This window comes from Dermacentor albipictus, chromosome 8 (assembly GCF_038994185.2).
Source record: "Dermacentor albipictus isolate Rhodes 1998 colony chromosome 8, USDA_Dalb.pri_finalv2, whole genome shotgun sequence".
Classification (NCBI taxonomy): domain Eukaryota; kingdom Metazoa; phylum Arthropoda; class Arachnida; order Ixodida; family Ixodidae; genus Dermacentor; species Dermacentor albipictus.
In genome coordinates, this window is record NC_091828.1 from 13,784,706 (window position 1) to 13,799,801 (window position 15,096).

Genomic DNA, 15,096 nt, shown 5'->3' on the forward strand with positions numbered 1-15,096 from the left:
TGTGCACAGTATTAACTGGATGAGGTCTAGGCTTTGTACCAGGAAAGAAGCTAGAAGTCACGTCTGTACCTGGTGTCCCTCGAGATACAATCTACAGGACATTTGAAATGAGGGAACCCTCCCCCCATCTTACGCATGGTGCTTGCACCACATGCTAAAACCTATTTAAACAAGCACTTCAACCATTTTTGCCCCATTGTAAACAAGGCTTCCATATGCAAGCCGAAACGGCGTCGTTAAATAAGTTTTACTTGGTCAGTGTACGTCTTTCTTTGTCTCTTGATTATATTGATTACATTGAACTCTCGATTATACAGGAAGAATCTCATTTGTAACTCTCATTGGAGGGTCTCACTAATGTCTCTCTTTATGAACACCCCCATTGGAGTCGGCATGTGAATTACCCTGACGAGTGTCATTGAATTTTGGCTCCATGCTTCTCTTGTGGGCTCAGTAGTTAGAGCTGACCTGTAATTGGTAGTTGTTTATGGTGCACTTGGAAATGACAAAGTGGCACTACTACATGGAGAATGCTGACGGTGCTCGACAACAGTGTCTCTCTTGATCACTCTTTCAGATGCTGGTGATTCTGGAGCGCTTTGTCCAGGAGCAAGGCTACACGTACATGGTGATGACTGGCGCCACGCCCATTGCTTCCCGGCAGCCAGCCATTGCCAAGTTTAATGCAGTGAGTTAATTTTGCTCTGTCAGAGAGCTTCTCCTAGCAAGGGAGGAGCTGTGCTCACAGGCAGGCACCTGATAAAGACATGGATAGATAATTGATATTTTACTGCACTCTAACAGATAGGCTGAGGCAGCCCATCCAAATGCTGGTCAACAGCCGCCAACCATTCTTACGGTGCCCAATTCTAATGTGCTCACGTTTTTAAGACATCACACTCAAAGATGTATGCACACTAAAGCGTCCATCAGACTGCGCCCATTAAAAAATGAGCCAGCATTGTTCGTACTACGTTCGACTGATTCCGCCCCAACCTGGTTTTTAAAGAGCATAAGTTTTGGCATGTTGGTATTCCATAACTTTTACGTTTTTAGCACACAAAAAGGGATGAGAGACAGAAGTATGACACGGACACAGTGCTAACTTTGTAGGCTTTGTAGGCACAGCTGTGAGGGACACCAGGTGTGCTGGGCATATGAACCGAGGGCGAACAAGCCGCGATTGCCATTTTCATTACGCCCCTCTAAGTTGGTTAAGAGAGGCATCGCAAAGTCAACCCTAATGAGTGCGCTTCGCTGCTTATGTCTTCACAAGTGTTTGTCCAGCTTCCTAGCACAAGAGGATCGCCTGAAACAGGCTGGTTTTCCACAGTATATCATCACAGCTGTGGCTGAAGGTCTCCTTAAGACCGTAAAACGCTGGCAACAGGATGAGCAGTTTATTTCACCAGAAATCGAAGCAGAAACTTGCAATAACACTGTACATCCACAATATCTCACACCGACTGACGAAGATTAGCAATAACGCAAACGTAAGTGTCATCTTTTCAGCGCCAATCAAGCTGTCCAACTTGTGCAAGGCCAGCTACTGTGGTTCTGAGAAGCCCAGTTGCCGGACAAATCACAAGGAAGGATATGTTCTTCGTGAGAACAATGTCGTATATGAACTACCCCTGTCATGTGGCAAAAAATACATTGGCCAAACGGGAAGGTGCATAAATGATAGGCTGCGTGAACATGCAAATAATGTGCGAACTGGAGGAGTGCGGCATCTGGCTTTTCACTGCAGAAAGCATGGGGGCAGTCCTGTTTATAATCAGTGCACTGTGGTAGGAAGAAGCCCAACGCAAACAACACGTGAGATTATTGAAGCGGCGAAGATCGCTAGTTTGGGGAACACTTGTGTTAGCGCGCCTTCAATCGATCTTTCGGAAAAAGAATTAGATTTTTTAAACATGACACAGAGGGTGGCTTGATGGAGAAAGCATTTTAGTCTTGCAGTTACAAAAGTTTTTTTTAGCTATGCATTGTTGCCTTTTTCATCTTCAATATCATCTTAACTTTCCATTACACATGTCTCATTGTTGTCCTATTTGTTAAAAACTAGTACATATGCGCATGCGTGTGCTGCTGTCTGTTCCCTATACATATGTGCACCCCTCCGTAGAATAAAACCCAATTGTTAGAACTAGGGTGGTTTCTTGGGCTAGTTGGCAATTCATGATCAAAAATAACGTACAGCCTAAAGGACAAGGACTGCGAGAGACGACATACACAATGCTGTGTATGTCGCCTCTCACAGTCCTTGTTCTTTTCATTGTACATTATTTTTGATCAATTGTTGGAAGTTAGTGCAGTGTCCGCGTCGTACTTCCGTCTCTCGTGTCTTTCCGGGCGCTAAAAACGTTGAAGTTTTGGATTTTAAGGCAGGAGGCTACCCTGGAGACCGAACTTTCTTATTTTTAAAAATATCTGGATGAAACTTTCAGCATGCATTCACACCACCGCACTACGAGGAACTGCAAAGTTTCAGGAAGATGTGTTTATTAGTTTCAGAGTTATTGAGGTCTAACTAGGTGATTCATGTATATGCCTGAGGAAGAGCCTGAAGAAATGCCAAGACGCCGTAGGAAGCTGCAATTCACTGTGATGATTCCTTGATAGATATCCCTGGGGGCTACAAAGCCTTTTTCTTTAATTTCCCCTCCAAAAAAGTTTAACGAAACTTTGAATTTGATGTAGCCAGTAATAACCAGATTCATAAAAAATTAATTGCTTATTATAAGTTAACTACACCAGCTTAAAAAAAAAGAAACCTATTAAACCTTGGCAAAGTCATTCAGGAACAGGAAAAAAAAAAAAAACGGCACACAAATCTGCAAAGCGGTTCTTGAGATATCGCCTTCCCCAGCACCACTACTAGCAAAAAAAATCCATTCCTAGAAAACAGGCCCTAAAGTTGAACACATGCTTTTATTAGAATGCTCCTGCGGTGCTTCTAATTAGCTCTTGCTGCTCCAGGCACACTTGATGTGTTGGATTCTCGACTGGCGACAGCTGATAGCACAGTTTGGCCGCTGCAAGCGTCTACGCAGTCGGCACTCGCTGCGGAAGATCTGAAATTCGATGCTCGTAGCAAGCCTCATATCGCGCTTCCGCGCACCAAACATCTGCACTGTCTTGGGCTTCGTTGTTGGCATCGCATGCAGTAAAGAACTAGCGAAAAAAAAAAAGCTTACAAAATAATTTAAAAGATAGCGCAAGGCGATGAGCAGCTCGCAAGCAGACGTTTGTTGAGGCGGACGGAGCAAAGGGCAGCAACAACGCAAGCGCAGCAGGTGCGGCCGTAGAATAAAAAATGCGTGGCATCAAAGGGAGCAGCCACCCAGGGTTGCCAGATGGCCCCAACAAAAAATCGCCAAATGACTTGAAAATGTAGCCCAAAGATAGCCAAACCCAAATTTTTCATGAGGGAAAAATAGCCAAAAACAGCCAAAACGTTAAATGATGTTCTGCAGGTGTCTGGACACCACCGCAGTGTAGGTGGTGACGAAATCTCACCATGTATTTCCGACTCCAAAATTAATTCTACCATTTGCAAAAAGCACAACTGTTGTCTCAAGGCCTGCGTAAAAAAATTCTTCTAAGAGCTGACACTCAGACGTGGATCTGGACACCACTTTTTGTTACGATGAGCCAAAGGATTTCTTTTCTGATTTACTCATGACGTTCCTGGTATTTACTGAGCTGCGTTCTTAGCTAACTTTAGTTGCCAACTCCAACCTCGAGGATCAGCTTCAGTTGGTAACAATCAAGTACCCAAAAGGTGGCCTGAGCTCAAAACATTATAGGGATGCCTTTCCTAAGCTTGATTCATGAAACAAGCCTGTTACTTTTCTCCCACTCCCTGTCCATCTCTCTCAATTTTGTATTTTTGACTTGAAAGCGGCTCGACGTTCAGTGAGTAAATGCTGCCACTTGGAGGCACACTGGACTCTGGAGAAAACTTGAAACCTTCTTGCATTTTCCTCGTGCGAAGAAGCTGCAGTTGTTACTGCAATTTGCCTTTGAGTGGAAACAAACAGAGCGACCTGCTGGCCCATAAAAGAAGAGACGAATTAATATGTACAGTTTCAATTGCCATCTGGAGAACAGTGCTGACAAAAATCCAGGTGCTATTAGTATCGAAAAGAGCTGAACGGAGCAATATTTAAACAGGAATTTGCTGGCAATGTTCGTGCAATATGAAAACATGTACTTAAGTTTCTGTGAATGCAGGCACGAGTGCATGTGTTGCCATATTTATTAGGGGGAGTGCATACCTTACTTTCAGTGTGACATGGAAAAAAAAAAAATGTAGCTCAACTAGGGAAAACTCAAATCATTTTTATTGGTCGCTCACGGCTGTCCTGAAGTACAAAGTAAACCGCCCTTTGTCCAACACGTCCAAGCACTGTACAGCAGAATATGAAGTCAGTAGAAAGCCTTATATACGTTTGTAAACTGGCAAAAGTCTTTGCCCAACCACCATTGCGATGTGGATGGATGGTTGGATGGATACAACTTTTTTGTACGTCCGGCAAGGTTTAACGCGACCCGGGCTCATGTCTCCCACGGAGGAACATCAAGGCCCTGCCTCAACACCGCCTCACGGGCTTGCTGGACTGCCCATATCTGGATTCCGAGGTCTGAGCTGCGCAGAGCAGCGGCCCACCTCGACGACAGAGTCTCCGGAGTAACTGCCATCCCTCCTATAACTACATTGCACTCCCACAGCATGTGTTTGAGTGTTGCTGGTCCTTCCTGGCACAATTTGCACGTGTCGTCCGGATGCTTATCTGGGAAGATACGTTTGACACGGAATGGATTAGGGAACGTGTTTGTCTGGAGTTGTCGCCAGGCGACGGCCTGCCTTCTGTTCAGTTTGGGACTCGGCGGTGGGTATATCCATCTGGCGTTCAAATATGCTCTGGTGATGTTGTATCTGGTGAGCCTGTCTCGTTCTGCTTGAGAAGCGTTCGCTATCGTGCGAGAGGCGTTGCCCTGTTCGGCACGGCGGGTCATGTCTCGCGCCGTCCAGTGCACCGTCTCGTTTAGGTTCGGGAGTGTGTCGCCTTCCGTGGTGACATGCGCAGGCAACCATATGATCCTCGAGCTCGCGGTTTTGGATCTGCCCGCTTTGGCCAGAATGGACAGGGCTTCCTTGGAAATTCGACCTTTGGCATAATTTACTGCCATTTGCGAGTCACTTAGTACGACTTCGCATTCCTGTTCTGTGAGGGCCAGCGCAATCGCTACTTCCTCCGCTATTTCCAAGTGTTTGGTGTATACATTGCATGTGGTTCTAATTTTTGACTCTGCGTCTATTACTACGGCGGCGTATGTTCGGCTGCGTCGACAAAGCGCGCGTTTCTCTCCCTGCCGAATGAACGGAGCAGAGTCTCGGCTCTTGCCTTTCTTCTACCTCGGTTGTAATCGGGGTGCACGTTTCTTGGGATGGTTGCCACCGTAATTGTCTCTCTGATTTTGTTGGGGATTTGCATTTTCTGGCCGTGCTGGTTGTGGTACGTTATGCTGAGCGTGTTCATAATGTGTCTTCCCGTTGTGGTGGTCGACAGGCGTTCGAGCTGCGAGATGCGTTGTGCTTCGGCTATTTCTTCTATAGTGTTGTATATGCCCAGCTGAGTCAGGAGCTCGGTGTTCGTCGATTCCGGTAGGCCCAGGGCTATCTTGTACGCTTTCCTTATGAGCGTGTTAATCTTGTTCTTTTCCGCGACATACCAGTTGTGGTAAGCAGCTACATAGGCGATGTGGCTGACAACGAATGAGTGGATCAGTCGAATGATGTTGTCTTCCTTCATGCCCGCGTGTCTGTTGGTTATTCTCTTTATGAGTCTCGTGGCGCTGATGACTTTGCCTTCGATCTTCCTCACGGTTTCACCGTTAGCTCCGTTGGCCTCAATGATCATTCCGAGGATTTTGATCTTGTTTACTTTGGGGATTGCGCTTCCATCTTGTGTGTACAGGCCGATTTCCTCGCACTCCCGGGGTCCTGTGTAGCTCTTTGGTGGCATGCCTCAGCATGTGGGCCAGTAAAGGTGTAGTTCGGACTTGCTCGGGGAGCATTTGAGGCCCGTTCCTTGGAGGTACTCTTCCACTTTGTGAATGGCCGTTTGTAGTGCGTGTTCAATTTGCCCATCACTGCCGCAGTCTGCCCATATCATTATATCGTCTGCGTATATAGCGTGGTGGATTCCTTCGATTTCGCGTATTTTGCTGGGGAGACCCAGCATGACTAAGTTGAAAAGGAGCGGAGATATAACTGAGCCCTGGGGGGTACCTGCACTTCCCTGGGTTCGTTCTTCGGACTCGAGGTCGCCAACCTTGAGGGTGGCTTTGCGATCGTTCAGAAAGTCCCTCACGTAGTTGTAGGACCTTTCCCCCAGGTTCAGATTAGACACTTGTTTAAGGATCGACTCGTGAGCGACGTTGTCGAATGCTTTCTCCAGGTCTAGTCCTAGGATGGCTCTGGTGTTTCTTGTCTTGTCGTCAAGGATCTGGTTCTTTAGTTGTAACATGACGTGCTGCTTGGACAGGCGGGATCGGAAGCCTATCATGGTGTGGGGGTAGGCTTCCGTCTCTTCTAGATGGCTGTTGATACGGTTCAGGAAGGCGTGTTCCAAGTACTTACCCACGCACGACGTGAGAGAGATTGGGCGTAGGTTCTCCAAACTCAACGGCTTTCTGTGCTTGGGTATGAGGATAGCCTTGGACCTCTTCCACTGCTCTGGGATGCGGCCTTCTCTCCAGCACTTGTTCATATAGCCCATGAGTTTGGTAACAGATTTGTCGTCTAGGTTTTTGAGCCTTTTGTTGTTAACCCTGTCTGGCCCTGGGGCTGACTTGCTGTTGAGTCCTTGGAGTGCCGTTCTGATTTCCGCCTCACTGAAGTCTTCATCTAACTTGGGACTAGGACTGCCAGTGTACCGGCCGTGCTCGACCGTCGGTCGTTGCGGGAGGTATTTGCCGCAGAGTTTCATGACGATTTGCTTCTCGCTCGCCGCCCCTTTTTCTTTGTGCAGAAGTCTGTGCATGTCGGCTGTTTGCTTGGATTTGCACTGGGTTTGGCCCAGCAGGTGCCTCAGCAGTCGCCACGTATTTCCGTTGTGGAGTTGGCCATCCGCGGCATTGCAGACTTCGTCCCACTGTTGCTTGCTCAAGGTGTTGCAGTGCTCTTCGATTTGTTTGTTTAAGTCGGCTATCTTTTTTCTCAGCTTTCGATTGAACCGCTGTCCTTGCTATCGGGTTTGTATGGATTTCTTGGCTTCCCAGAGGTGGGCGAGGCGACTGTCCATCTTCTCCGTCAGGAAATCGGGAGTGATGGTTTGTGTGGCCTCCCCGACATCCCTGGTCAAGTCTGCGATCCATCTGTCAATGTCACCGATTGGCTCGTCGTCTTGCCTGATATCCCGGTGCTTGCGGAACTTGTCCCAGTCTGTCCATTTGAAGCTTTTGACTGGGAGGGGGTTCCCGCTCGGGGGATCATGATCTCGATAATCATGTGGTCGCTACCTAGGTCTTCTAGGGTGTTTCTCCAAGTAGCCCGCTCGATGTTTTTGACCATTGTTAAGTCCGGTGTGGTATCTCTTGCAACCGCATCGCCCATACGCATTGGGGCGCTGGAAACCGTGATGAGCGTGTATTCCAAGTCTTGCAAGTCCTGCCATAACTGTTTGCCCTTGGTTGTGGTGTGGCCGTATTAATACATGCAGGTAACAGTACAACAAGGACTTATTATCCATATCGAACGCCTTTTTTTTTTCTCATCACAGCTGGAAAATACACGTGAGCAAAGTGTATACACTCTTCATCATCAGCCTGGTTACGCCCACTGCAGGGCAAAGTTGTCTCCCGTACTTCTCCAACTACCCCGGTCATATACTAATTGTGGCCATGTTGTCCCTACAAACTTCTTAATTTCATTCACCAACCTAACTTTCTACCACCCTCCTAACTTTCTGCTGCCCTCTGCTATGCTTCCCTTCCCTTGGAATCCGGTCCGTAATCCTTAATGACCATCGGTTGTCTTCCCTCCTCATTACATGTCCTGCCCATGCCCATTTCTTTTTTTTTGATTTCAACTAAGATGTCAGGAACTCGCGTTTGTTCCCTCACCTAATCTGCTCTTTTCTTATCCCTTAACGTTACACCCATAATTCTTCTTTCCATAGCTCGTTGCGTCGTCCTCAATTTCAGTAGAAACCTTTTCGTAAGCCTCCAGGTTTCTGCCCCGTAGGTGAGTACTGGTAAGACACAGCTATTATACACTTTTCTCTTGAGGGATAATGGCAACCTGCTGTTCATGATCTGAGAATGCCTGCCAAACGCATGCCAAACACACCCTAAACACTCTAAAAACAGTTAATGTACTGTAATAAATTATCACAAACTACGTGCTTATAAAAAGTGAGCCACAATCGCAATTAGTTGTACGCAAATAGTTTAAAGGAAAAGAAATTGACGCAGGAGTACGGTACGAAAACCAATGAGTTATTATCCTGATGTTGCCTGATATTGGGAATAAAATCACTCGCTACCGTGCTTTACACAGCCACGGCCGGACTCAACTCTCTCCTACACGCTCCCTTAAAGGGAAGCTGAAGAATTTTTCAGAAAAAATGAGCGAAGAGCTGTACGTAATGGTTTAACCCTCCAAATTCGAATAATGCATCCAAATTGAGCGAAAGAAAGCGCAAACAGATTTTATTTCTACGAAAAGTGCAGCAGCAGACTCGGGCAGCTCGCGCGCCTCGTTTCCACCTGTGATTGGTCGGGTGCCTCGTGAAGTCAACATTGGTGTCCGTCTGGACCGGCCACTGCTGCCACACATGAAGCATGGTGCAAGGTAGTTTGGCGCTGTGCTTTGGTGAGACAGTAATAGTGAATTTCGAGAGCTTGCGTTTCTCTGAGGAGTTCGGCATTGCTCCCTACGTGTATACGTAGCCGGCCTCTCCAAGAAGCAAAAGATGCTGGTAGCAAGCAGTACTTTCGTCGCGAACGAAAGCGAAGTGTTAGCATCTCCTCGTGTTAGAAATGTTCTTTGGTGTGCACGTTTTTCGCGAAGCTGTATTCAGCGATCCAGTGAGTTCGTTTCTGGGCAAAAAACAACTGTACTGCTATGTTTCTGCATGTCTCCTTGTGGAACGTAAGGAGGGATGCGATCGTCGGCATTTATGCGCTGCCCCAAAGCTGTCGGCAATCTACACAGACGGTTTACACGCGGGAAACGTTTTTCGGCTCTTGTAGCATGCGTAGTGGCCTTCATCCGCGCCATCCGCATGCTACTCGTAACGGGAACCGTAAAGGCGGCTGACTACGTGAGACTGACTGTTTCTCTCTGTGCGCGAGGGGGAAAGCAGTGTCCTGGCATGCACCGGCTTTCAAACGCATGAAAACTTTACACTTGCACTGCATTATGGTAGCTGCATGTTGGCTGTTTCACAACACATGTGCGAATAGAAAATAATGGTGGTTTGTGACGAAACCTGCGTCAAGGGTCGTAGATGAACATGCACCTTCCGTTCAGTGTGCTAACACGAAGGAGCTAGCAATCAATCAAAATCCAGGTTTGGACGAGTTCGTGTATTCATAAGGTCTTCCAAGACCAGTTACCATCAGTCCGCCCGCACCCATCCCGCCTTAGTGCATTCGTTGCCCCGACCTTTTCGCGCTGCGTTTAGAAAGCCTGCTAGCAGAAAACTGTACTCTCACTCATTCACGCATTATTGATAAACTCAGGTAGTAATCGTCATCACAGAAGTGGTTAGAGCGCAGCACTGTTGTTCTTGAGCGCTTGAAATTCTTTCGATTCACAGCAGCCTCGCACTTAGCTGCAAGCTTCTTGACTTGCGGGGAGTAATGGAACATCGTCGCGGCTGCTGGTGTTCGTGCAGCCATAAGATGCACAGAATGCCGGTGTGACCGGCCCGCCACTTCAATTGATGCTGCGCACATCAACTACCACTCTACATACACATAAACAAAGGAATGCAGGCTCGACCGAGGCAGATTATGACAGCACGCACGCAGAAACAAGCGCGGTCAGGCACGTTCGCGGAGACTGCGAAGGAGCGGAACACCAGTGCTGATGTCACTACGCTGCAGTTTCCGGTCTCCGCTCGCATCGTCAGCGTCAGCAGCAGCGCGTGGCGCTCGACAGGGGGGCGAAGCGACAGCGCAATTTTAACCGGCAGTTACGTCGTTCCTAAGTGAAAAATCCGGCCCAAAATTTTATGTGCATGGTTTATAAGGTTCCCGCATTCGTATGTGAGCGTCTTATCGAATTCGATAGACTCTTCAGCTTCCCTTTAAGGGAGCGCGGAGGAGCGAGTGAGGCGAGTCCGGCCGTAACACAGCACACTGCTCTCTGCTGAAAGAAGCTTTCCGCATCAAAAATTGTCAATGTTCTCTCTCGAAGACCATGCTCATGCAGTGCTCTCGTGAACATGCAGATCACAACTAGACCAGAATATTTCGTTTTGATCTGGTTTTTATTGACAGTCGAGACTACTGCACTGTGTACATAAAGACTGTGGGTGCCCGCCGCAGTGTCTTAACGGCTATGATGTTGGGCTGCTAAGCACAAGGTCGCAGGATCAAATCCCGGCTGCAGCAACTGCATTTCAACAGCAGCTAAATGGAAAAACGCCACTGTCTCATCGTTGGGGGGCACGTTAAAGATGCCCTGTTGGTCAAAAATTAATCTGCATTCCCCCGTCAGGGCGTGCCTCATGACCAAATCGTGGTTTTCGCATGTAAAAACCCTGAACTAAAATAAAGACGAACCATCGCATTTCTCATTTAAAATTACTTGAAGATTTTTTCGTAAAGTTACTGATCAATAAATAATGCTGTGATCTGCGGGAAAACGAAGCCATAGGATTTGTGGAACCCCTGATAAACATTGAATGACCACAGGTAAATATGACGTGCCACGACATGCAAGCGAATACTTTAACTGTTGTGTAATAAGTCCACATAATAGCAGCCGGCACAGGACACTTACTGGAAAGCTGTCAGCCTCACAGTTTTTCTTAAACACATGTGAGCCAGCAGCAGATAGTGCTGAAACCACAACAAAAAGAAAACACCTTAGCGCTGGAATGACGTATAAACATGGCAGCCATGACGTAACGCCTTCTTCGCAGCACCAACATATTGCCTACAAACTCAGCCTTCGAGATTGCCTACATATCTCTGTAGCAGCAATGAGCTTTGGGTTTTGATAAACTGGAGTTCCGGAATTTTCTCAGTGTTGATCTGCTCCTTGGGACTTGTAAGTCCATAAGGCAAAAATAGCCCAAATATAGCCATGTAGCCAACTCAGAATTTTTGATACCAAACCGCATAAAAAGTGGCAAAATTTGGCTATTAATAGCCCAATCTGGCAACCCTGCAGCTGCCGCCGCTGCCCGCGCAGCTGCCATTGGCTGCTGCGCGGGATTTGAACGCACTGCTGCGGCCAATCAGCGCTCCGCATTGCATTGCGGGAAAACGTCAATAGGGCCTCAACCGCGCCGACGATGCAATTTTGCAAGGCGGCAAAACAGAGACAAAGAATTCAGGGTCAAGATGACACAAAGATGGCGCCTGCAGGCCGCATGGGCCGGGAATTGTGCGCGCATGAAGTTTGACTTCATTTCGGCATTTGCGCGTGTTTTGTGGGCCGCAGTGGCCTCAAAAGTAGCGGGTTTCTTTTTTTGTACTTAGTGGTTGAATTAGGTGCTGGTAATTACAGAACAGGTAGTTTACGAGACATACAACCCAAAAATGTCGTTTTTCAAAAATCTTTTTTGCAATCTTTTGGTTTTCGAGGGCCATTCCCCCCCCCCCATATCCTTAACCTGCTCCAGCCAAATTGAATTGCGATCATATAGCTGGCGCAGAAGAAAGAAGACGAATGTGCTTGTTTGTGTCCATAATCTTTGAGCCGTTTGGCATCTAAGCGCCAACTGAACCATTATGTGAGGAACACACCCATAATGGCACCTCTAAGTTACAGCCTTGGTATTTCAGGAAAAAAAAAATTATGTGTGGGCCCCTTTTTAGAGCATATGCTCTTATTAGCCACATAGTGGTATCATAGTGGACAGTACTGATATGGTACACAGATACGGCTGCCCTCTTTGGTTGTAGTCGCATTTGATAACTTTTTGGTAGGGACGTGTCAACCTGCATGCTTATGTAGAGTAGCTGGCCAGAGCAAGCCATAGCTCTGGCCCACCTCTCTGCCTTTCTGTAATTAACTTTTTTCTTTCTCTCTCTCTCATCAACTTACCGTTGGTGTAGTCGTGAAAGTTGTGTGCTGATGAGCCCCACAGTTTGTGCCATCACATTTTTCGGCTGCACCGCCTTTGGCTGACAGCTGCGTGTGTGGACTGCACTTGATAGACTTTTCTTGCTTTGTGTGCAAAATGTGTGCGCAGAATGTGAGCCTGCGTTTTTCCACAATGTTCGCATGCTCCGTGAAAATTTCATTAGCTTTACATTGCACAACCCTACTCACGCCGTGACGTCGAAGCCTGCATCGCAACAGCCTAACCTTCAAACAGTGTGATGCCAAGGAGGTGCAGAGGCATATGGTGTGCTATTTGGTATTTCCATGGTTTTGCTCAACTAGGAACTGGCAAAATTCATATCCTGGCATCCCATGGCTTGTTCACCGGCGGGTGTTCATACAATGCCATGGTGCCCACATACTTCACACTCTGTACCTACTCTACTTGCTTGCACAATGAGCTTTTAGTGCTCCCATGCCACCGGAAACATACACAGGCAATAATATCTTACTCGAAAATGACCTTTTTTTGTGCAACCTTATGTGCGGTGCACTGTCTGAGCCTGCATCTGAGGATGGTGCCTCAGATGCAGAATTAGCCATTTCGCCCATCAACCCAGCAGTTTACTAGTTGTCACTGTATGAGCTATCCACGAAAACATCGCTATTGGCTCTCGGCCCACGTTGTTGGTATTTTGCATAGATTCCCTCGCCACACACCACTGCAGCACCATATATAGAGGGGTGTGCACAGAAGAGATGCTGACACCAAGAAAACCACCACCAACAAAAAAAAGATCCATGTCGCCTCCAACGCGCAATGTTTCTTTTTTTTGTATTTCGCATCCCTTGCCACAGAGACTGCAACTGAACTATTCCAAAGTGCAAGCAAGTGTCAACGACACCATCTGGAAAGTGCAACTGTGTAGCGTCCCCGCAAGCACCGAGGTTACATTTATTTATGTGCCTAGCTGGTACAGCCCCAAAAGGAAGTGTGAAAGAAAGAGAAGGCGTGCGCAGAAAGATGAGCGAAAGAAGAAGATGCACCTCCATTGCTAGGCAATATTTGTCTGTGTGGAGCCTGTGCTCGTAAAACCTGATGCGTCGTCACTTTCGCAATAGAAAAAAGAAAAATAGGGGCGTGCAAATATTAGAAAATTTCCAATATTATCGAATATTATATTTTTAATATTCGTGCTCGATTCGAAAACTAGGTCTTCGAAACAAATCAGCTATATTGCTGGCTGTACGGGAGCAAGCATGGTTCTTAGCGTTTATTTCTGTCTTATCTAAGAAAGTGTCTGATTTTGTGCTGGATCTTGCGATAACTTTATGCTGCTGGCGAAATTTCACCTGTAAAACACGCTTAGCCACTGAATGTCCAAGCTTTGCAGCAAAGCCAGCCTTTCAATAGCAGGTGGCACGGGTTTGCTTACAGGGAGGGTGCACTCTTTTTCCACACCCGATTCTGAGCTTTTTGCTTGACAGCAAATGCGATGACTGATGCCTGGCACAAGGTCAAATGCCTCTCGAGTTTACGGGAAATTGATGCTGTATAATAAGACACAAGTTAGCAAGAACAGACAACTAGCAGACATTACTCAATTTTCCAAAGCTAACATGAGCCAAATACACAATCTTTTAGTATACTTTTTAATAATGACAATGTCATTGCTATGTTGCAAAATGTTAAAATAAACCAGCTTACTAATAAGTTTATGTGCATATCATTATTCAATATTCAATTTGATGTTATTGATTCTAAGAAACCGTATTCGATAATTTTAATATTTGCACACCCTTAAAGAAAGAAAGTCCCCACTTGGTATTTTTTTTCTTCCAGCGCCGTCTCAGTTTTTCTGAACCCATGCAATGCGGCATCCGCTTCCTGCGCCTTGTCTGCTAGCCTACTGTTCCAGCTGCCGTAAAGAATACAGGGAATTCTGGAAATCTCCAGATTTTAGAATATTAGTTAGTAGTACTGACTCATTGTTAACATGACACGGAAACTGAGTCACGGTTGTTATTCTCAAAAGTTCGGTATTCCGAAGTTCGTAGTATTGAAATATTATTGCATTGGGAAGCTATAAGCAGTCAGCAGAGATTTCTGAAAAATTGTTTAATCTGAAGAATTCATCAATGTGGTGTTCCTTGTAACGAGGTTTCACTGTAACGGACAAAGTGCTGGTTTTTGTTAGGAAAACGTTTATATGTCACGTATACCTTGCTGGAGTATACACGCTGAATGAAGATCCAGGCAGTTGCACTTTACAAAAACATAAGCGACAACATGCGATGCCGAGACAACTTCATTCTCCTCTTCTTCAGTCCCCTTGCTGTGCCACACCATGTGGCATTAACCCTTCTTTGGAAAAAAAAAAACGGAAAAAGAAAGAAGGAAAACATATATAGGCTTGACGTGAGAGCGCCGAGATGGCCTAGGACGAACACATAGGCTATAGTCACAATCGTTGTGGTGTGTGATATAGTCACAAGGCACTGAGGGACGAGCAACAACAAAAACTAACCAAAGCGGCTGAAAACGTCGAATGTTAGGGGCTATAGTACAGTTTCAACTGCACGACGTGCACAATCTCAGATTGCGGTTGTCGACGTCAGAGAGGCTGGCTTCCATCAGGAAGGACTTCGTAATTCACTAATTCACGGCAACACTCTGTAAGGTCCGAAGTAGCGACTCAAAAGCTTCTCGTATAGTCCTTTTCAGCGCATGGGAGTCCAGATCAAAACTTGATCACAGGATGGAACTTGACTTGTCGATGGCGGAGATTGTAACGGTG

At 46.6% G+C, this 15,096-nt stretch overlaps 1 protein-coding gene across 4 annotated transcripts in view; it reads left to right on the forward strand.

The window, feature by feature from the left end:
* Nucleotides 1-15,096, forward strand: part of LOC139048620 (DNA excision repair protein ERCC-6-like) — a 374,291-nt gene that overhangs the window by 288,062 nt on the left and 71,133 nt on the right. For all 4 annotated transcript variants that reach the window (XM_070523067.1, XM_070523070.1, XM_070523068.1 and 1 more), the window contains one exon: nt 578-688. In XM_070523067.1, the coding sequence (XP_070379168.1) occupies nt 578-688 (111 nt within the window). The remainder of the gene's footprint in view (nt 1-577; nt 689-15,096) is intronic.